Below are 24,344 nucleotides of genomic sequence, written 5' to 3'. Positions count from 1 at the left end.
AATTAATTCTGTCAAATTTTACATTCATCCGTTTGTGAAATTTCCTTAACCTTTTAAGTTATTAAGTTTTCGCTTCACATAATACATGAATGTAGTTACTAGCAGTCGCCAGCAACTCAACTGGTGCAAGAGTAAAAAAGTGCTCTATTTTATGCCTATGTTTATCAGCCGTCTCCTCATCAAAATCAGTCTAGTCGTGCCGGAGATAAAAATTAAAAATAAAGGTATTGTCTAATCTATACTTAATATAATAAAGCGTAAACACACACTTCTTTGTTACCTAAGATGTCAGCAATCACAGCATATTTTCGGATAACTCTTTTTTTATTAAAAAGCCCTACACTTACGTCATGCTTTAGGCTATGTAATTTCACGCTGTTGAACTTAAGGGTAAATATTTTGGACAAAAACCCTAATGTGGGAAAGAGACCATAAGTTGCTGCCAATATCAAGGAAAGTTGCCATGATTTGACATCACGTCGTGTCATTTTGACATTTGCAATTGATAATTTGACAAACGTGAACAATAAAATGATTTTTTTTATAATTTTGTGCGAATGAAGTCGCATGGGAACAGCTAGTCAAGAATATAAAAATTCTGACCAGGGGGCGCTTTCTGTTGATATGCATCATAATGAAACAATACGATGTACATCCCGATATCGAAAACTTGAGCCAGCTCAGTATGTGTGTCCATAAATGTAAGTAGTTTTTATTGTTACTTTATTTGACGTTACATAAACTTGTAGAGATATCCAGAGTGGCAAAAATGTCTGGTTTTTACTTATAGTAATCAATAAAATTATAGAGGAAAAGCTTCGGTTGGGTAAATAAATCGAATAAATGCGATCAAGTCTATGACGTGATGTAATATTAACTTATTATCAAGTCAAACCTCAATCGCCTATATCATGTAATTCGTTTATCGTTACCGAATTATTGCTATTTATAACAATAGATTCCACTATAAGACACCTATCAAATATTATCTGTGATGACGGCTTATCTTAATAAGTTGTGAACAGGATTACATGTATTTATAAAAGTTGAAGCTGCCACATTCCGTACAGTAGTCTCTAGAAATGTGGACTCCGTCTCAAGTCATTCTTCTTCTGGCCATCGGCATTGCGGCCGCTACAGGTATGAACTTATACATTTTCCTAATAATTACTTAATGTTTTTTTTTAAATGGTTCTATGGGGTTTTAATTTGTTTTTCACTACGCAGGCCAAAAGGACTTTAATGTAATTGTTGGTGGAGTAGAAACTTCAATTGAAAACCATCCGTACACTGCAGCTCTCTTGTACACTGCCGACTTGGCCTTCTACACCCAAACTTGTGTTGGCGCTGTTCTTAATAGCAGAGCTGTGTTGTCAACAGCACATTGTTTCCAGTAAGAATTTCATCTTGTTCTTTTAAAGCATTTCAATAGAGGAATATTTCCAGCTTAGCAAATCATATTAATGGAATTGACATTAGTGGAAATATCTTCAGAACTATTAAACCTCGATATCAATTCTATGCCTCAGCAGCTTCAAAGTTTTTGTTATTTTCAGTGGCGATGACATTAATTTATGGCGGATTCGCGTTGGTTCCAACTACGCGAACAGCGGTGGCACCGTCCACATTACGCTCCGTATCATCAACCATCCCGACTTCCACACTTTTTATTCCTACAACGACGTAGCCCTGCTGCACTCCGCCTCCGCCCTGACCAACGACAACGTTCGCCCCGCTAGTATTGCGGGACCTAATTACATTGTCCCAGACAATCAACCACTACTCGCTGTGGGATGGGGTAAAAGTTCTGTAAGTCATTTCAGTACCTTTAATTCAGATTTTCACCTAAATGTTTAAATTAACAACTACATTTATAGTAATTGTGGAAAGTTTATAAGCATTTTGTTTGTGTTTAAGCTTTCCGGATTTCGCAAATTCTATTTTTGTCAGGTTAAAGTGTTTAAGTCCTAATATAATATTTTTTAGGCTAATGCTACTGTGTCTGAGAGGATACGACAGATTCAAGTAAATTACATCAACATGAACACGTGCAGAAACATTTACGTCATACTTGCGATGTATCCCACCACGGATATGATGTGCTCGGGATGGCTCGACACGTACCGAGGCAAGGAGTGCCAAGGCGAGGCAGGTGGTCCCGTGCTGCACAACAACGTGATCGTCGGTGTCACTTCATGGGGTCAGCAATGCGTTCTCAACCATTACCCCGGCGTCAGCACTCGTATCTCCAGCTACACATCATGGATTCAAGCTAATGCGTAATAGAAAGATTGTAAATGAATAAAATAAAATAATTTTACTATAAATTACTGAAGGCTTTTTTTTTAAATCTCTTTATGATTTTTCGTTTTTTATAGATAGCATCAGAACGGTTCATGTTGATAAATCCGTAGATCCCAAATGGAATCATGCAGTAGTCTATTCTTAACGATTATCAGGGTATGCGCATCTCAAGAATTGTATCATCATGCCAGCCTATATCTATTCACTGCTGGGCATATACCTCTCCTCTTCCACACAATTTTTACGGTGCATATCATGTACCCATCTGGCTGGTCTTTATTACAAGTAATGTAAATAAACCAATTAAAATAATCAACACAATCATTTTACATGTTTCTCCAAGTGTTCATGTGATTTTATTTTCACGGAATATCTTTAAAGTACGGGTAACTCTAGATTTTCCTCTCGTGTGTCGGATACCAATCCTCCAATGTATAGTTGTCACTCTTGATACGATATCGTCGGTAGTTATGCAGATATCTTTCGACTTAGAGAAGTAGTAATCAGTTTTAAACTAACATTCCAATATCTAGACTATGTAACCCTTATATTCAATACTTCTAATCCAGTATCAGTTATCGATATTATCTCTAATATCCACTTATCTTTTGATTAAGCCAGGAAAGGATTATTTGTTTCTATAAAAGTTGGTATCTAAAGGATCTAGACAGCAGTATTAGTAAGAAGTAAAATGAAGGCTCTAGTCGCTCTTTTTGCCGTCAGCATTGTTGCTGTTGCAGGTACTTATCTTGAAATATTTGCAATAGCCGTAGATATAAGAAGTCAAATTGTAGAAAGATTAATTTTCAAAGCTTTTATTAGTTATCTAGATTAACATTCAATAATAAATACAAGTGTATTTTTTACATGGCATACTATTTTATACATATCTAATTTGCTTGTAGCAATAACTGTTCTATTCGGATTGCTATTGATGTACACAGCATTATTTAAAGACCACTAAACAAAACCATATCTGGCGTATAAAATCAAATCACATCTAACATAATTCTTAATACCACAGGCAACAAGGTAATTCATCCAATAGTAGGCGGAGTGGAGACTTCAGTTGCAAACCATCCATACACTGCAGCTCTATTGTATACCGCGGACTTGGCGTCCTACGTTCAATCTTGTGTTGGAGCTATTCTTAACAGCAGGACTGTGTTATCCGCCGCTCACTGTTTCCAGTAAGTCAGATTTTTCGCTCTATTTTTTCTATTTTAATTTTAACTAAGTAATTATGATTGGTCATTATTAAATGTGTTGAGAACGGATTCTTTCAACCAACTCATTCCGTTGAATTCGAAATAAAACCCAGTCCGCAGTAAACTTAACTAAGATTTTAAAAGTTTCTCTTCTCTTTTACAGTGGTGATGCAACTTATACATGGAGGATTCGGGTTGGCTCTGACTTCGCCAACAGCGGTGGTACCGTTTACATAACTTTCCGTATCCTTAACCACCCTGATTTCAACCCCTTCTACTACGAGGCTGATGTATCCCTGTTGCAGTCCTCTTCGACATTTATATTTAGCGACAGAGTCGGTGCCGCTGCTATCGCTGGTCCTAACTACAACGTTGGCGACAACCAGCCCTTATTAGCGGTTGGATGGGGTAAAAGCTCGGTAAGTTTTCATACTACGTTTTAAGTTTGATACTTTTTATTTACCAATACTTCTTCTATTTTCTGTGGTTGCAGTCTTGGAATTTCCTTATTAAAAGTAGTTTGTGCAAAATGTATGTTAACAAAATTATCAGAGATCTTCGTATCTCTTCTTCATCTTTTTTAATAAGTCTGACAAAATAGTTGTTGTCGTAATTAAGACACCAAAACTTATTTAGTGATATATTCAGTTATTAATACAAAATGAATTTATACAAAAGTAAACAAAAAAGTGCGATAACTGTAATTTATTATGAGCGTAAAAATACACACTTTTTACGATTATTAAAGCTCGCACAGCATCGTAAAATTGTCACATAAATTCGAAAATATTTATTTAATTCTTGAAAAGAAAAAAGTTGTCCTACTTTTAGTATTCAGTAATTTATAAAAAAATATATTGTTTGATATTTTCAGGCCAACGCAACAATTACTGAGAGATTGAGGCAAATCCAAGTCAACCATATTAACTTGACCACATGTAGAAGCATATACTGGGCACTGGCGATGTTCCCAACTGAAGTGATGATGTGCTCTGGCTGGCTCGATACGTACCGAGGCAAGGAATGCCAGGGTACCGCTGGAGGTCCTCTCCTACACAACAACGTGATCGTCGGCGTCACCTCATGGGGCGAACAGTGCGTACTCAACCACTACCCCGGTATCAGCACTCGCATCTCCAACTACACGTCATGGATTCAAGCTAACGCCTAAAACGAACTTGATTTTAATTTAATAAATTCCCTTTAAAATACGAAACTTTGTTGTATTGATTAACTGAAATTCTTATATTCTTCGGTTAAAGTAAACGAAAAATGAACAACCATTTAATTTAATCTTAGTTCTAACTAATATTATAAATGCGAAAGTTTAGATTGATAATTGTATATTTGTTACAATTTGGAGGTTAGTTGCTGATTGAACGGCGATGTAATTTGTCATTGATGTAGAGGACAGACTGGAAGCTACTTGCTTTTGTTTTTTTTTTTGCACGCGGGATGAATCGAAGGCGAAAGCTTACAAAAATATATTTTAATAAACTTTCGTAATCAAGTAGATGGTTATCACTAACTATCAGTCATTAGTGAAAGTTAAGTTCTTGAGTCGAATGTAGATTAGGTAAAGAAGAAGTAGGATGGGAGAGGACAAGAAGACTTATAAAACAAGAACCTAACTGTTTGATCTCATGACTTTAATTCTTATGTTGTGGTATGATTCATTTTAGTTGCCAGGCTGAATTTAAATAAAATTATACACCTGTCGTCATGGCATATCAGGTAGATATAATTTTATTACTTTGATTACAGAATTTTATAACAGTTTTTTACTATAGATACATAATGTCATCATTATTAAATAAAAACACATGCTTACATAATATGATAATAATGAGACAAGGAATTAAGTGTTCGTATGAATGATAGGCGTTTAAATTGATAAGTAACAATCATGTTACATCATTTTATTAACAAGAAATTCGGTATGTTTTGTGGTTTCATACTAATATTATAAATGTGAAAGTTTAGATGGATGGATGTTTGTTAGAGTTTGTAGTCTAAACAGCTAAACGGATTTCGATGAAAAATGGCATAGATGTAGAGGATAGCCTGGAAGAACACTTAGGCTAGTCAATTTCGTTTTTTTAGTTCCACGCGGACAGAGTCGCAGGCGAACGCTAGTGTTAACATATTTTTGGTCATGTTCATTTTGTAAACGTTAACATTTTGTACTAATTATATTCTGGTTCAATCCGGTTCCGATAGAACTAGTTCCAAATAAACAATGTTTATCATATAGGAAGGAATACAACAAATAACATAAACCGGTTTAATTTAAATATTGTTTACATCATAAACAATCAAAATATTGTGTAAATCAATAAAACATTGACTTATAACGTTTCACTAAACCTGTTATTAGTACCGAGAGATGCTGCACTAGAAACATTAGACCAGACATCAACTATATTGTAAGTACGAGTATTATAAACATTCTCAATAACCCTTTAGACTTTAGCTATTATTTGATTCACCATAATAGTCATAGAAGAGCGGGTTTAGAAACTATGATTTGTTCGTTACCCCTAACAATATGACGTCACAATGAATTGGTTAAATTCAGATTATTTTCCTACTATTAGACAACTTATTTAATTGATACTATCGCTTTTAATTCAGAGCAATACTTCTCGTCAAGATTCAAGTTACGCGCCAATCTATCCATACTTCTAGAGACATTGACAGCTGTCAGCTAGGGACGTGCCGTTTATGCCGATAATCTAGAGTTGCGCCAACTCTACAGCACGGTACTAATTTTGTTCCTAACACTACTAAGAAAAAACTATATTAGTCATTAATACGCTAGCTACGTAGCTAACTAGCTAGGTTTCAGTAGCACCTTGATTTATCATCTTATCTCAATTTCACGTACTTCAAGATATATTTTCCAATAATTGTTTGTATGCTCTTGAACTTTTATCTATAAGTGCAAATGCAATTAATATAAATTGTTGGATAGAAATAAATAGCCATTTATATCTTCAGTTTTAAGAATAAAACAACGCAAAGATGCGTCTAATATTCGGTATAATTTTTCTCATCGTAGGATTCACATCAATTTTGGGTAAGTTAATTTATTGACATAATAGAAAACATTGATATTTAAAAGTGCGATGAATAATTTAAGTACATTTTAAATTATTTTTTTAGCATATCCAGGAAAACAGCAGAGGATTATAGGTGGTTCAATAACCACCATCGATAACTACCCATTTGCGACATCTCTCTTGTTCTCCTGGAATCTACAGCAATACATGCAGTCATGTGGTGGTACTATTATCACTACACGTTCGGTTCTTTCAGCGGCTCATTGCTATTAGTAAGTTTAATAAATTTATAAAGCTAAAATTGAAAACAGCCCTAGTTTGAATTAGAAAAAATATATGCCTTATTGTCTTTACGTAGTTTATATTATATTTGTGTTTGTGTTCTATTTAAAAAGAACTGGAGGAAAATGAAACTGGCCATCATACACTCATGAGCATTTTGCATAGAATATGATTAAGTATAAATAAGGCTAAAACATATACCCTTGCTTGGAAGCAACTGGTGATCAAAGGTTGGCCTTATTGATTATGGATATTCTCATTTCAGCGGTGACTCTGCAGTGAGGTGGCGTATTCGCGTCGGTTCTTCATGGGCAAACTCCGGTGGCGCGGTGCACAATACCGCTCAGATCATCATCCACCCCAAATTCGATTATGAACATTTCGACAGTGACATAGCAATTCTGCGCGCTGCCACTCCATTCGTTTACAACAATCGAGTCCGCGCTGGTAGCATTGCGGGCATCAACTACAACCTTGCGGATAACCAAGCCGTTTGGGCACTTGGGTGGGGCGTAACATCGGTCAGTATTTAACTTCCGACTTTATTACTTATAAAACAATGTTAAGAAAGAAGTTATTAACGAAATGTATCAATATCTAGGTGTGGTTTTACCATTTTAACAATTTAACTGATTATTTTCAGGTAAACGGCACCGCGTCAGAACAACTGCGACACGTACAAATCTGGTCAATCAACCAGAATATTTGCAAGAATCGCTACAATGAACTTGGGGAACAGATCACCGACAACATGTTGTGCTCGGGCTGGATCAACGTGGGAGGTCGGGATCAATGCCAGGGTGATTCTGGTGGCCCTCTGTTGCACAACAACGTAGTCGTTGGCGTATGCTCTTGGGGAGAAAAGTGTGCCCTTGCCCGCTACCCTGGCGTCAACACTCGCGTCTCTCGCTTCACATCTTGGATACAAGCTAATGCCTAACGTATATTCGAACGCAATAAAGTAAAGTACATATTATATGATTAGCACTTTGTATGTAACGTTGAGGTCGTTTATTTCCCACCCATTCTAGTCTAGAGTCATGATTTCAGATGCTAATAATGCGTTTAAAAATATTTTTAGTTCTTACAGAGTAAATTACTAACGTATCTGAATTGTTGATGGATTGTTAAACTGCTTTGATGAACAATCTTCGTTCAGATTTATTGAACGTACCTGAAACAGAAAATAAACAATATAGTTGAAACATATTCACGTATAGTTCCTGGTAATCTAAAACAATTAATTAAATGGATTAGAGTCTTCGCAAATATTACAAACTCATTCTGCAAGCTAAGGTTTATTAGACAAAATTAAATCTGATGTGTCTTAATTATCTTAAATACTTTTCAAGATGTAGGAAAATGTATTCGAGTAATCGCGTCAATTTTAACTTTAAACAAAAAGTAATAGCTTTTCGTTCTAGTTGAGAGATATCAGTCGATGTTTCAGATTAGATATTATAAAATTAGCAATAGATAGAAGCTACTAGATTATATTTTACACTTAAATATGAATAGACGTGTAATCTACTATCAATGCTTGTTACTGATAATTTAATCTGATAAGCAATAGCTTTAATTATCATTAGTTATAAAGAATATTTATGAACGAAAAATTCTTTTGGTACAGACTCATTATCGTGTGTAAAAAATAGGTATATTCAGGGGTATATAAATAATAGTAACTAACACCAACAAAAGTTAATAAGAATAGAAACTCTATTTAAAACAAAAAAACATCTTTTGAGCGTATCAATGTTAACTTTTTTTAAAGAGTAGAAAAACAAGCGACAAACGCTCCCTCGATATTTAACAGAGATTATTATTCTCAGTCGAAATTTTAAATTTAATTTAATAAGATTATCAAACATTATAATGAGTATTTATCGTGTATTTTGTCATGCACATTGATTGTAAAGTAATCCTATACTATCAATAAATATTTATTAATATAGCTGGCAAGTGAATTGAGAGATAACAGATAATGAATAAGTCTTCGAAAAGGACGTTTCTAGAAAATTTTATAATGTATAGAAGATAGTTTTCCGCGTAGTAACAATAGTCAAATAAGACTTTTGATTAACTTATTAAAACTTTCGTGAGACATTATACTATTTTTGACTTTTGATTGTTTGTAACTTTTGAATAATTCCGGTGCCAAAAATACTTTCGTCTTTTTAATTAAGTTAAAATTTATACAATTTTATTAGTACTTATGTTATTAGAAAGAGGAAAGATTTTTAGTTCCTCTGGAATTTTGGACGTCGTTGGTCGACTATGGTCGTCGTTGAAAACCTCGATGTTTTCGTTTGCTCCCTTCTCTAACGAAAATTGTTAATACTTGCTTTTTTCAAATTAATAAATACTTAAGTTACTAAAACGGGCTTAAACATGTATTTTAGTACTTATAAAACTGAACACTTAGAAAATAAACACCAAAACATGTTTATTGAAAGATACAACTTAAATAGAAAGGCCTTGAAATGAGCCCTGACCGTACATTACATTGCTGTAAAATTATCTTCAATGTCGAAACACACACGAACGGCAAGTTCAAGTGAAAATCGATCCAGGTGTACGGCCGCGCCCGCTCGCGTTCGCCACGACCTAGCACAAAGGCAGGTTTCCATGGTGCTTGGCATTATACAAGCCTTTACACGAAAAACAAAAAAATACACAAGTCCAGACCTACAAAGGTACCATTCGATTTAAATTATCAACTTTACTAAATATTTTTTGAAGCGATCGCATGTTTTTTTCATACATAATTGTAAAGCATCACGCCGTATCCGTACAGAACGTGGTTAAGGGCAACTGTGTTGGGCCATCGATCGCTTTCGTAATAAAATAATGTGTGTTGAGACACAGTTTTACTGTAAAACGGCTACATAACAGTTTTTCTGCATAAATAAATAATGAACATACATATTAGTTGTGTTTGTAATGTGAATGTTTGGTTTGCGTTTTACTAGACTATGAATTAGTAAGTGCTCTCATGTCAATGTCGTTCAATCGTCGCATCATCAAGGCCTGCCCTTGGACTGGTGGTTATTTTTACCTCAACGTGTCCGACCTTCCCAGGGCGTTATTAAATATTAAATCGATTTAGAACCATGCAAGTAACGATTCAAATAATCGATTTACATTTACGACAACAAGTTTACGTCTGTCAGGGTAAGGATAATTTTACATTGAAAATAATATACGAATTTATTCGCATTTGCGCACGTGTATGGCCCCTGAAATTTAATTTATGGTAGAAAAAATTTGCGTGTAAATAATTAAACAATTTGCGGAGTCCTGCAAACTCATTTAAATTTCATGGGGACATTACAAAGTGTAGCAACGTAGCGGTACACGGTTGGCTTTTAGCTACGCGGTTATTGTTTTAAAACATTCCTACTACTCCGTGCGTGCTACGGTATGATCATTTCGGGTTTTGCTTTTTTTATTACAACTCATGGATCCAATGCCGGGGTAATTTTTATTCTTAATACCAGTTATATTTCGAAGAAAAAAATATTCTTAATTAAGTTAGGAGCGTACAATTTATTAAAATTTGTTATATCCGAACGCAGAAAGATTTTTATCAGAAATTTTCTGTCCCGACTAATTTTCTGTGATAAAGAACATCGTTTTTCCTTTAGGTGTAATATTTCACGCTGACATGATTAAGTACTGCGTAATTTTTTTAGGCGCTTACAAAAATATTAGAAAGTATATCTATAAAAACGAATGTATAATTTTATGTCCATCTAAAATAAAATGTTAATAAACCTTTGGTAGGGTTTCAAATGAAGATAGTAACTGATATGTACACCCACTCTCGTCAGTCATTCGTTTTAAACGATGCTATTAGACTCTAATTACTTCCTATGAAATGCATGTTCAAATTACATTACAATTTGATTGTGGCCTGTACATTATGTGGTTGTTCTACGAATGTAGTAAAATTTAGGTTAGTTTGCAATTAAATTTTGAATTACTTTCTACTACTAAAAAGTTACAATTCAAGAACTAAGTAGCTTTCGCCCGCGACTCCGTCCGCGTGGAGTTAAAAAAAAAACAAAAGTTAGTAGCCTATGTGTTCTTCCAGACTATCCTCTACGTCTATGCCAAATTTCATCGAGATCCGTACAGGCGTTTATGCTACAAACTCTAACAAACATCCATCCATCCCTCCATTCATCCATCCATCCATCTAAACTTTCGCATTTATAATGTTAATAAGTAAGTTTGCTTATTGTTATACTAGTAGTTTTATTGTGAAAATATGTGTTACTTCTTCAGCTGATACGGTAAGAGTGATAGCATAATGGCAAGTAACCTGCCCTAGTAATTAAATCGTCTAAATCTAAAAATTTTCATAAAAAAATAACATTCTAGTAGAGTGCGGTACATTTAATTAATTTAGGGGGTTAATCTGTGAAGTTTTATTAGTCAACTCTATTGTTGTCCAATTCGGATTTTCCATGTTAGGGGTGGCTACCGCTAATTTACTGTTATGTGCTTTAAAATAACAATGCCTAGAACAAGTTATATGTTGAGAAGTAACATCATTGAGTTTTTTTTTGTAGAGTACGTAACAATAAAAACAAGAATGGTCAGCAAATTCGAACATAATAGCTGGAACGTTTGTCGATTTCACTTTATCACATATTGCGGTCCCGGTTTCTGACATGTGACAAAAACACCCATTAGTTACACAAATGCTCAGTATATTTGGTAATCATAGACATTTAAAAAATATATAGACTAGGCATAGTGAATAAAGTGTTTTCACCAGTAATTTCTCTAAAGCAGTCTATCAGTAGATATCGTTAGTGAGATTTGTGAAAAAAAATCTTTAAGTGAAATCTCAAGTATGCCTCCTCTATATGTTTTGTAAATCTCTTTGGTTCGAATGTACTTATTAATACACTTACTAAGTTACAGATTACATACATCTGGAATACAAATCCTGTTGATAGATTTTTATGAAGGTTTCAAGTAATTTGTAGCTCGATTAATGATAATGAATTATTGGTTATTTAATCAAAACATAATACTAAATTGTGTATTATATTTGACAGTTAAAACATAAATATTATCTTGTAGATATACCTTGTGAAATACTGCTGTAGCCGTCAGGGGTCATCAAGGGAGTGTCGCATTCGTTGAACATCTTCATTTCGTACACACAACACACCTTTACATCGTATGCAAGGAACAAATTTAATTAAAAAAAGTATTTTAATTACCACTAGACTTAAAACTATGTTTGTCTTTGTATTAATTACAGTAATGCGCGTTGCGTCAGCACTGCTTTTTAAGACAAATTATCAATCAATTATCCATGTTATTGGCAGCAGACAATTTTTGATGAGTAAAAAACAAAAAAAAAACATACCTAAACCTTTTAAATCACTTATAGGGACTGCGAATCAAATGAAATCATAACAAATGTATTATAAGGAAATGAATTACTTATGTCACCTTGTTGACCATGTTTCATGGCCAGAATCAAGGACTACAGCAATAAATATGAACATTAGTAAAGAACAAAATGATATTATTGTTTACAAAACAATTTTTAAATAATAGAGCATTAATATACGGAACATTTTTGCATATTTTGCAGGTGATATGAAAATGCTGCCCTCATTTCGAGGTTTTCTTTTAGTGTGAATTTACCCATTTTCACATCGAGTAGCGTTCGTTTTCATGTTTGAATTTCTTTTTTTTTTTTCTTTAAATAATGCATATATTACATAATGCATGTATAAAGTTTATTTTTTTCTACTTAGATTGTAAATGTAATAGGTTTTGTTATCTTTTAAAATTCGTGATTTAATTATTATAATGATTTAATTATTTTTTTTTAATATTTAAGAATGTTAAGTTCACTAAGTTGCAATTTAAATTGATTACTATTGTGCAAACTTTTGCCTCATCAAGCTGTTTTAATTAGGTTCTAAAACTTAACTTCAAATTGTAAATTCCTAACTAAAACCTGTAGACACTATGATTAAAAATTCGTACGTCGTATGCATGAAGCCATTAACTATGCACTCGCTTTGTACAAGCTACACTGTTCTACAATTAAGCTCTCAGTCGAGTCACTACGTGCATATAAACTTGGAGAATTCCGACATAGTATTACACATAACATTGGACCCGTAATAATTGCTCCTTTAATAGATTTATAAACACTTTCTTCGAACACTTAAATAAAACATTTTTCATTATTTTTTTTTAAATTAGCACGTTAAACTCTCCTATTGAGTTCATATACAATGTTAAATAACACAAATAATAACGTTTTTTTTTGGTTTCTAGTTTGTGTGACGCACGTCGTAGCGAGCGTGGTTGTAAAACGCCACTGCCACCCCATAGCTCGTACCACCATGGGGTTTTCGCTAACAACATTGATCACGAAAACTCCTTTGTATAGCTATGCTAGACTTTTTTATGTTCGCGTGTCGCGTGTGTTCATATACATACCTACGTTTTCTAGTGTTTTTACTAGCTAAAATACTGTGTAGAATTTGTTTGATCTACAAATACATAAATCCCTTAATAAAAATAATATACTATTTATTGGCCACGAAAAAATACAAAGACAAAACAACAAAACAAAACTTACAGAACTTTTTAAAGGTTTAAAAAAAAAAAAACAGTTCTCGGCGAAAGGAAGAGGCTCAGCTGATGCGGCCTCCAGCCTGACATTGAAGGCCGCGCTGGTTTTCAGCCCTTCACGATTAACTTGAGGACAGATCGATTGTGGGACGAAAACCTGATGTGCCAACCCCATATAGTGTAGGAAACATTTGTGGTTTTTTATCTAAGGAATGTTGTTCAGTAAAAACGAATTAAGTTAACTGCAATAAATGTTACGTAAAAATCTAACAAAAAAAACCTTTTGATATCTTCAGATCATTTTTTTCGTGTTTAATGAATATTTTTCTCTTTTCTTCTCTTCCTAATGACACTTTCAGAGTCCACAGGTATTTTCGTCTTCGGGATTATTACTTCTTAACACTTAATGTAAAAGTTACTTCAGGAAAAATTTCGACGTTCAAAGAGCACTTTGGATAAGGATTTAGCGAGGGATGATCGTAAAATTATAGGAATTGGGTTTTCTTTAAAAAAGTACTTAGACTTCTTACAATTTTTTCTTTACAAAATTCTACTGACTTATCTTCAGACAGGTTTTTTTTTAGTTAGCTTACTACTTTTATAGGTATTTTAGATTCTTATTTTAAAAAAACTTTCAAGATAACTTGACAAAGGCAAGAAAACATTCATAAATTTTAATGAAAAGTTGACCGCGCTTGACCTACTTTCTCAAAATAAACTTTTCAAACTCTGTAACCAGTCTGTTAATCGTTCGTTACGTTTTTAATTGCAACGTTAGTTTGTTAGTTATCTGAGAAAAACTTCTGTAGAAATGAGATAAAATTGAAAGGCCTTTTATAAATATTAAGCTGCTTAAAAGAAATGAATGAGTTTTAACCCAGAGAAAAATATTATTATAAAAACTGATTTCGGATCACCATTTTATTTTAATCTACAAAATCATGTGAAAAGAAATCGTTTATGCACAAATATTTAATCATTTTCAGTTAAGTCTATGACGGCTATAAGTTTGTGGTTAGAAGTAGAAGAGGAATAATAAAGACACAAGAAAAAAATAAAAGAATAGATCTATAAGAAAATAACCCTGTAGTTATTAATTAAAAGTTTTTTTTTTTAAATAGACCTTTAAAGAAAAATTCCTATCGTTTTATTTATTGTATTCTTTCGAGCCACAATATTTCAATATTTTATTTTATAAGCCCCTGAAATTAAATAATAGTGATTAAAAGTAATTGAAACATTGCATTGTAAATTTTAAACGGCTCGACGTTAAGTACATTTAAGTATCCCTGAGTTTAATTTGCATGAGACTTAAATCTCAAACATTGCAAGGTAATAAAAGTACGCTTTCATGTTAACTGTTGTGTTCTTAGGTTATAAAATAAACTTGCCAGTACTTAACAGTTGGCGCATTGCCCTAATGGTTTTAAGTCATAAAAGAAAACAGGCATTTTTACATTAATGCGAGGATGTAATCTTTTATATCTTCGAAAAGTAAACAATTATACAAGTTCATACATAATCAGCTCACTATGCGTCCCCACTGAGGGGTTTGGAGCCTTCTCTAAGATAAGAGTGATTCGGCCATGGTCAATCACGCTGGATGGGTTTCACACATATCTTAGAATTTCATCTACGATTCACGACATTTTCCTTCACCGTAAGTACATCATACAATAATGTCAACTTTCATACAATACATCCATACTTTCTGTGTATATCCTCTTCCTCTTGTAATTATTCTTCTTCATTATTTCGAAGTAGAGAAACAGCAATAAAATAGTTTTAAATTTTATAACTAAAAGAAACAAAACATTAGCTCGTTCTGTAAACTAGCCGCTAAATAAAAAATAAACTTTTCTAACTCAATTAAGAGCCGGAGTAATTGCCTTTGGAGAGCTCCGCCATTTTAATTAACTCTTTGCACACTAATGCCGTAGACATGCTGACTTAAGAAAAAAATTAATGTCCAACTATTATAACAATGAGAAATAGAGTTTACGACCGCATCTAAAAGTATAAAGAAAATAGTATTTATCATTTAAAGAAGAAAAACGTATATTTATTGAGTTATGCCAGTTTTCACTAACCATCCTCTAAAGTATTTTGACTTAGGTGTAGCTTTGGTAAAGGGTCGTCCTAAATCCATATCGAAATTATAAACGTGGGTGACATATAAACGCAATTCTTACTAAGGGCTCCCTAAATACTGCTTAAGAGATTGTAGAATTGGCCATTAGTTTTGTAGTGAAAGTTAAGACAATTTTTTATTTATACATACATACATGCATATCTTACTAATGTTGTAAATGCGATTAAATGGATGGATGTTTGTTAGAGTTCATAGGCTAAACTGCTAAACGAACTCGATGAAATTTGGCAAAGACGTATTGGATAGTTTGGAAGAATACATAGGCTCCTTGCTTTTGATTTTTTTTGTAAATTCACGTGGTAATATTTTACATTTGCATAATTTAATTGTTATGCCATTTTATTACATAATTACTGAAACATATCACTTTCAGTTTGTGTGACGTCAGAGAGGTGAGTAGAGAGCCGGGTCAGGTTCAGGTCAGCGGTGGCCTTTGTTCGCATTCCTAATTAATTCTCACAAAAAGCTTCTTCATAGCGAACAGAACAAAGACGATTTAACTCGGTCTCAAACGAGCTCCCTTGTTCTCATCTCAATACACAATATTGTTTCAATGTGCAGATTGTTTATGTTATCTACTTTGAACGGATTGTATTAAATATATTTTTATCCGAGATCTGTAAGTACCTACTTAATTTATCTGTAAATGTTAATAGTATAGACCTCATCTTCAATATCTATACATATAATAAAATTGGAATGTCTGTATGTAATAACCTGATATCGGCAAAATGATGTATTTGCGTTTCTGATAACGACAATCGCATTTTTTTTTGTCTATCCGCAAACCCCCTTTGTTTCGGATGACATCCGAAACGGCTGGGCCGATTTCGAGTGGACTTTTACTCGAGGGTACCTGACATAGACAGGCTTATAGGCTACTTTTTTATCTTAATACTAGATGTTCCCGTGCGACTTCATCCGCATAAAATTATGAAAATTTTGTTTTATTGTTTACATGTGTCAAATTATCAATTGCAAATGTCAAAATGACATGACGATGATAAACCATGGTAACCCTGCTTCCTTGAAACATCAAGCCAACAGGCAGCAACTTATGGTCTCTTTCCCACATTAGGGTTTTTATCCAAAATATTTAAAAATATATAGCCTAAAGCGTGACGCAAGTGTAGGGCTTTTTTATTAAAATAAGAATTATTCAAAAATATGCTGTAATTGCTGACATCTTAGGCAACAAAGAAGTGTGTGTTTACGCTTTATTATAATAGTAAAGATAACGAAATCGCGGGCAACAGCTAGTTCTTAATAAAATTAATGTGATTTTTTAAAGTTGGCCATGATAGTAAAATCGTTTGCAACAAATTATTACATTTTGCACAAACAAAGGCTTGGCGAAAGGAGGTGTGTTACGACAAACATTAATCGCGCTAATAAAGTCATAGTTGTAATGTGTTTGCTTAATGCACCCTTCCTAATGGCCGTTAAAGTACTAGGAATATAAAGGGTACTTTACTTTTATTAGCAACAGTGGTTACTCATTATTTAATCTTATTCCTTACTCATATTATAAATGCATGTGTCTAGATGGATGGATGTTCGTTAGAGTTTTTAGCCTAACTGATCTCGCCGAAATTCGGTATAGATGTAGAGCATAGTCTGGATGAACACATAGACTGCTTCCTTTTTTTATAATTTCACGAGGGCTAAGTCACGGGCGACAGCCAGTTGTACATAAATACATTCATGCCAGTTAACATTGGAGCGTTTTTGATTGTAGATTATAGAGGCTTTACGCAATACTATCGTAATGAGTTTTTTGAACGAAGAAAATGTACGCAATATTTAAACTACAGGAAAGTGAAAAAAATATACACTATTTAGAATTAAATAATAAAACTACGTGCGTTGTATACGCAAATATGAGAGTAGGATTAATTAAAATTATCAGCATTTTGTTATCTAATTACAAAGTCATGCTGACTCACAATTTTCAAAACTCATCTCGTAAAGGATGGTACTAAATAAATAATAAGTATTTTCACGGAGTAAACATTTTTGTCCAAACTAAACCCTTGGACTATAACAGAAATGAATGGACAGATATATATACTTTATAAAGAAATGGTAATAACAAAAATAATCCTATAAACAAAGAAATAAAATTTCAAAATCTAGTCAGCCTCTCAAGATACATAAGGTGGCATCGCACTCAAGCGGTAGTTTATATATATTATATATGTACGTATTTATAAAGAGGGAACATTTCTATGTTTGTATGTATTGAAATAACTCAAAAACTACTTGGCCGATATCTGAAATTCTTTCACCATTAAAAAGCTACATTATCACATAGTGTCATATGCTATGTTTTTATCATTTTTAATTTCACGCGGACGAAGTCACAAGCAACAGTTAGTTCATAAAAATACAAGTCACAGCGCAACGCACATGTGACTTCGAACGGAGAGAAAAAAAGTTGCCAATCAAGAAAATTTATCGGACAAAAATTACTGTTCATACATCAGTATGCCACCATGGACGATTCGATACGGAACTTTCATATTTGGATAATTAAACTTTATTAAAATTAATTATGCGTGCTTTTTAAAATGGTTCGTTCGTTATAATTGATACGATATACACTAAAAACAATTTTATCTTAACATATACGTTTAATTCGTTGAAGGTTAACATGAAGCGTCCAATTAGGCATATATTACGAAATCATTCGTATCATAAAATGGAAAAAGCCAGCGGGATATTGAATACAGGTTTACAACCTTCAATACCCCAACTTATTACAATCAAAGTTCGTTGATTAAAATTGTTTATTTAAATCTGTAAATTAATTATAATCATAAACAAAAACAAGGGTCGAAAATAATTAGCGTTTTATTTTCGTCGGGTCCACTGCTAACACCCAACATAACTTATTCTGTGGCTATTATTACAATTCTATACCATTATATATAGGAATGAAAAGTGAATTTGACAGTAGAGGATACGCATCGTCGACCCTACCCTTAAAGGTAGGCAACGCATTTGCGATTGCGGATGTCTATGGGCAGCGGTCGCCTCGCCATTTTGGCTATTCAGGTCGCCGTTTGCTCGTTTGCTACCCTATGAAATAAAAAAAAATCTTTCAAGTGAACTGTAATATATTTTTTTTATAATACGAAAGCGACCGTTGCCCATAAACATCGGCAATTGCAGATGCGTTGCCTACTCTTAATTGACGGAGGAGGCGACGCACATTAAGAGGACATTTCCCCTTCCTATACGTCTCCTCCATCGTCAAATCCGCTTTTCCTTCCCATCCTTTCCACTTAACTGTAAAAACTTAAATTATTGAAGTACAAAATTTATCATTCTAAAACCCAGATTTGCTGCTGAACGAAGATTATGTGAGATGCACGTGAAGTGTATTAACTTTGTCTAGACAACGTTATCTCGACAAATATAATATCTTCAAAATAATTTATTTCGTGTCGTGTTTTTTCTTAAATTGATAAATTATTGACTTGAGGAAAGTTTTAATTATTGACTTTTGTTGTTGAAAAACGTCGACATTTCCTACAATCTCATCAAAAATTTCACCTGAATTTGAAACAAACTCGTTAATACATAATATTTTTTACTATTATCAGGGTGCCAAAGAAGGTTATAATAAAATCTAGTATTAGTTGTGGATAAGTCCAAATGTTAAAATATTTTGATGGACTAGAGGAGTTGAAGTACATGGTGTATTTTTTTGATTCTTGGATATGGTAGAAATGGAATGTGCGGATTATTTTCCAGTGGCGAAATAATATAGACTAATAGATAAACTGTTACGCTTTACTATGACAACACGATAAAGGCACAACAAGTATATTCGTGAAAATACTCAAATGCATTTTTGTTCATCATTGTTTGTCTTTTCTGCTAACTTTGGTAAGTGTAAAGTTTGATAAGGTAAATCTGTAGCATGGGGAAAAATGCCGAAAAGAATAATAATATTTCACCACTGATAAGTGTAATAATTTACATCACAGTATGCGGAATTAGAGACAATTAAAGACTTAAAAGTGTAATTGTATAAATCTTATTGTATACAATTTTAAATCCTTTGCTGACATAAGATAAAGTAGCGAGAGATTGTATTTAACTCAAGCGTTCATTTACATGTAACATTTACACGAAATGACAGTGAAGGAGATCATGAAAAATAAAAAATATGAACTTGTGCCGCCAGACGGAGGATGGGGTTATGCAATTTGGATAGCTGTTATTATAAACGGTGTAAGTAGATAATATAACATACGTTACGGTGCGTGTGGATTTGTGTATGGCGATTATGCGTTTTTACGAAAGGCGTAATGCGTATGATCATAGGTTTTACCACGAATATTTGTCTGACAGTTGCGAGAAATTATTCGTAACGTAATCGATAAAATTTGTATGAGACTTGTGTACGTTACACCGAGAGGGGGTACAAATTTAGTTGATAATGTTACGAAAACGTTCTCACAAATATTCATGATAAGCCTCTGTTGCAATCTACTAAATTCGCATCACTGCGGGAGCACGTTTCACGCGCCGTATTTCGCCTATCGTTTCCTCCACTCGTCTCGACTCGCTAGTGATCAACACTCAATCTCGTGAACCATTAAAAAGGTGCACAAAATTTGTAGTTACAGTAATAACGCGTATTACAAGTACACGGCACGTTTTTAAATCGATTAATCACATCTATCGGAAGCTAATCTGTACATTTTACGTAGCACATGAAGTTCAAGAACCCCTAATTGTAGTATCAATAACTATGAACAGTACCTAAATCATATTTTATGCGATTAATAATAATTACATTAGTCTGTAACTTGTACTTTTAACAGACATTTAAAGGGTTCTGTGTGCAGCAGTAGATTGAGTTCCATATAATGTCAATTTCAGATAGCGACAACATCGTTTATGGGAAGTTTCGGAATAATATTCAATGAACTTTTCATGCAATTACAAATGGGATCGACTAGCATTACTTTGTTCAACGGTGTAAACGCAATGTGCGTAGCTCTCTCTGGTAAGAAAAAAAAAACATTTAAAAAAAGTAAATCCAAAGGTGCGTCCGCGTCTGTGCTTCGAGAGTGCTATTTGTTACATAGATACATACATAGATTGTTACATATGTAGATGTTTTCCGCATCATCATATTGCACACTCGAGGGGGTAGCTTACATGTTTCTAATAGTTTGTAACTTTGTACGTATTTTTCAATAAATTATTTTATTATTATTATTAGGTGTAGACGTGCCCAAGAACTACAGGCACGAATCCAAGCAAGTCATATCTTGGAAATTTATTACGATTTTTAATACATGTTTGTTGTCTATTTTCTAGTTACCGGGAAATAAAATCTGCATACAGACCATTATTTTAATAAATAGTTTACTAACGTAATTTTCAGGGTTTATGACTGGTCCTTTACTGAAGTTTATGAGTACGCGCCAATTGGGTTTTTTTGCTGCGATTTTATTGAACCTCGGTGCCTTTGGTACTGTGTTCGTTAATTCTAAAATAATATTCTTCCTCTGTCAAGGACTTTTGCAGGTATCTTTTGCTTAGTTATTTTAGTTTTTGGATTTTTTTTATATTCTTGTCATCCTCAGATGATTAATTTATTTAAATTGTTTCCAGAGCATCGGAATTGGTTTCCTCTTTAACATAACATACTCCGTAATAAATGCATATTTTGTAAAGCGAAGATTGCTCTCAATAAGTGTTACACAAACCATTCCAGGTAAATATTGACATAAAATAAAATAATTAAATGCTTATGAAGAACAATTGACAGGTAGACACCATATAATTTTAATTCGAAATGGCATCTGCTGTACGAAATGCAAATAAGATTTATCTCAATACGTGTAACTTTCTCTTGTTCTCTCTATCTCATCTGTAGAAGGCATTAGGGAAGGTCTATGTGCAGCAATGGCCAGATAAAGGCTGATAATGACGATAATGATAATGTCTAAAAGGATGTCCGATTGAGAATAGAATTCCATTGTTCCTAGATTAAAATAATGCATTTGTTTACGTAAATAAAGCAAAATGTTTAATTTAATTTTTCAGCTATCGTGGCGTTATTTTCTCCGCAATTAGTGAACATGGTAATAAGTTATTATGGATTCCGAGGAGCATTTGTTTTATTATCAGCTATCAATATGCACACTTTTGTAGCTGTTTGCCTTATGCAGCCAGTCGAAAGACATATGAAGAAAATTGAAATACCAAACATTGAAAATTCTGGTAAAAAACATATCCTTCGTTTATGTGTTATGAGTCATACCTCCCCTTGGCTCCTCTTTTAGTTGCATCTAGCTGTCACAAGATCAAATATCGTGCAAGCCATCTGATACGTATTGGCAAGCAAATTAGTGTTCACAAATGTCTCTAGCTGGCACCAGTACCTGTTGTGCAAAAGTGCTAGGTACTTGCACGTGTTTTTCCGATTTTACAATTTATTTCATTATATTTTTTAAGCTTCTATTTGGACATTTCAAGTCACATAATTTAATCTAATACTTACAAAATTTTATTACTGATTTCAGAAATGAAATTACTTTTGGTCCAAGATAAAACAGATCAAAACATTCCTTGTGTTAAACTATCCGATAAAGAAATAGAAATAAACAAAGACAAGAAGGGAGAGAAAGATTTAGAACTCGATGTGGAAATAGGGAAAAGTAAAAGTATTAGGTGAGTATTTTGAACATTTTTTTAAAATGTTGACAATTATATGGCGTTTACAGCGTTAGCCGAGGTTCGCACATTTATCTGCATTCACGAGATTTTTGAAAATTCTCTGTCAATAGAATTCGAATGTATGTTGTATTTGATTTTTTTTTTTCAGAGACATAATTTTAGAAGCAGTCGATTTATCGCTAATGAAAAAATTTATTTTATCAAATGCCGGTTTAGGATTAGCTATATGCGGGTTCGCTGATCTGACGTTCACATTGATGCTTCCTCAAACACTATACGCGATGAATTGGACAGAAGTAAGTTTAAGTTTCGGACAGATTTTTCTTTATTTTCCTTTTTGCTAAGAATTTTGGTTTGAAAAATGAATGTTGGTAGCAACTGATCGACTACACCTAAAGAGTTGAAAATGACATTTTGATGGTGTGATATCATCATAAGGCTGCAAAAAGTGCTGGCGATGATGACACTTGGAATCTAAAGAATATTAGAGACATGCTTAAATAAGGCCTAGGAGTCATTTGCCTATATGAGCCGACTTCACTGACAGTACTATGATCTTCCATAGGTTACGTAGTTTCGACAGATATTGTATTTTAAGTCTTCAACATCAATTGTTTTATATTATTTTCAGGCTGAAGTAGCATGGGCTGTTTCATTGAACGGTTTTGGAGATCTAGTCACTAGAATTATGTTTATAATTGGTAGCCCCTGGTTGGTTCGTTTCGAGAGTCAACAAATTTATCTCGTCGGTTTATTTTTGGCTGTGGCAACGAGATTAGGTGAATATAATAGTAACATATATTTTTTGGTATTAATCTATTAATTCTAATTTCTTTTAGCTTTAAAAAGGTCAAAAACCAAATTATCTTATCAAAATAACCGATCAGATATATTTATAAATAATACATTTTTAAAAAGAATCATAAATTATGTGCTTAAGTGTTTACTTTCATATAGTTGATAGCCATTAAAAATGCTGTAAAACAAAAGATAAAAATAATTAGCTACATGTTTATATACTTTTTTATTGCTCATATTTCAGGAATGCTAGGATTTGAAAATGTTACAACGATTCTGTCCTTTCTGACACTAATGGGTATGTCGAAGTGCACCATAATGATGCTGATACCCCAAGTGATAGCAGAGGCAGTGAAACCCGAGCAGTTCACGTCCGCTATGGGCATATTTATGTTAGCTTTCGGGTTCGCTAATTTATCACTTGGACCAATCATCGGTAAGATAAAATTCAATTGTTATTTCCCAACCAACTTAACCCTTCATTCGATAGTGTCCAGTCCAACTGATTTGAACATTTTACTGAACTTGTTTATTTCATATCTAAAAACTTGACTGTACAAAAATCAGTTTTTTTTCCGTTCAAAAAAACTTCGTCAACTAGGCTTAAGAGTTTGCAGTATGTTTTTAAGTCTTTTATTATGTGTGCAAAAATTAACACTTATTACTGCGTAGGTTTGTTCAAATTATTAACTAGCAGACAGGTATTTAGCTAAACTAAACAGTTCTTATCGTATAGATAATATAATATGATAATAATTGTTAAAACAGCAACACCGAAGTAATTGAAATTATAAACAAAATAAAACCTTTTCACAGTAGTAGATTTATTTTCTTAAAAAGAAAAACAAACCCAATTGATATAATACTATTCGTTAGACATGTTTTGGGAATAATCGCCTTCAAAATTTGAAATTTTATTGGTATGATATTCAATCTGGGTGTCAAGCACGTTCAAATACTTTGTCGAAGCGCTTCAGGACACTTCTGACACCCTTGTAACTTCGTTGTGGATAAAGATTGGTTGAAATTTTTAATTTCTTTTTCTCCTCCAGGTGCCGTACGTGATTTGACGGGAAGTTATCCGACGGCAATATATATTTTAACATCCTGTTTTGGGATTGTTATCATGTTTTGGATCGTCGAAATGGTTTACAAAAAGAACAAACATAAACGAAAGCCAAAGATACAAACATCTAAAAAGGGATAATTCTTATC

The 24,344-nt window shown here is 33.3% G+C and overlaps 2 protein-coding genes across 3 annotated transcripts in view; one reads left to right on the top strand and one right to left on the bottom strand.

Annotated features, from left to right (window-relative positions):
* Window positions 1–24,344, bottom strand: part of LOC106099202 (solute carrier family 12 member 6) — a 199,242-nt gene that overhangs the window by 96,512 nt on the left and 78,386 nt on the right. The window lies entirely within an intron of this gene.
* LOC106099215 (trypsin CFT-1-like) lies at window positions 2,992–4,705 on the top strand. The gene is made up of 4 exons (XM_013277682.1): window positions 2,992–3,044; window positions 3,329–3,494; window positions 3,676–3,931; window positions 4,387–4,705. The coding sequence occupies exons 1-4, from the start codon at window positions 2,996–2,998 to the stop codon at window positions 4,681–4,683; spliced, it is 768 nt and encodes a 255-aa protein (XP_013133136.1). The 5' UTR covers window positions 2,992–2,995; the 3' UTR covers window positions 4,684–4,705.

Source organism: Papilio polytes, unplaced genomic scaffold (assembly GCF_000836215.1).
Source record: "Papilio polytes unplaced genomic scaffold, Ppol_1.0 DF824135.1, whole genome shotgun sequence".
Classification (NCBI taxonomy): Eukaryota; Metazoa; Arthropoda; class Insecta; order Lepidoptera; family Papilionidae; genus Papilio; species Papilio polytes.
This window is presented reverse-complemented; position numbering and strand designations above follow the sequence as displayed.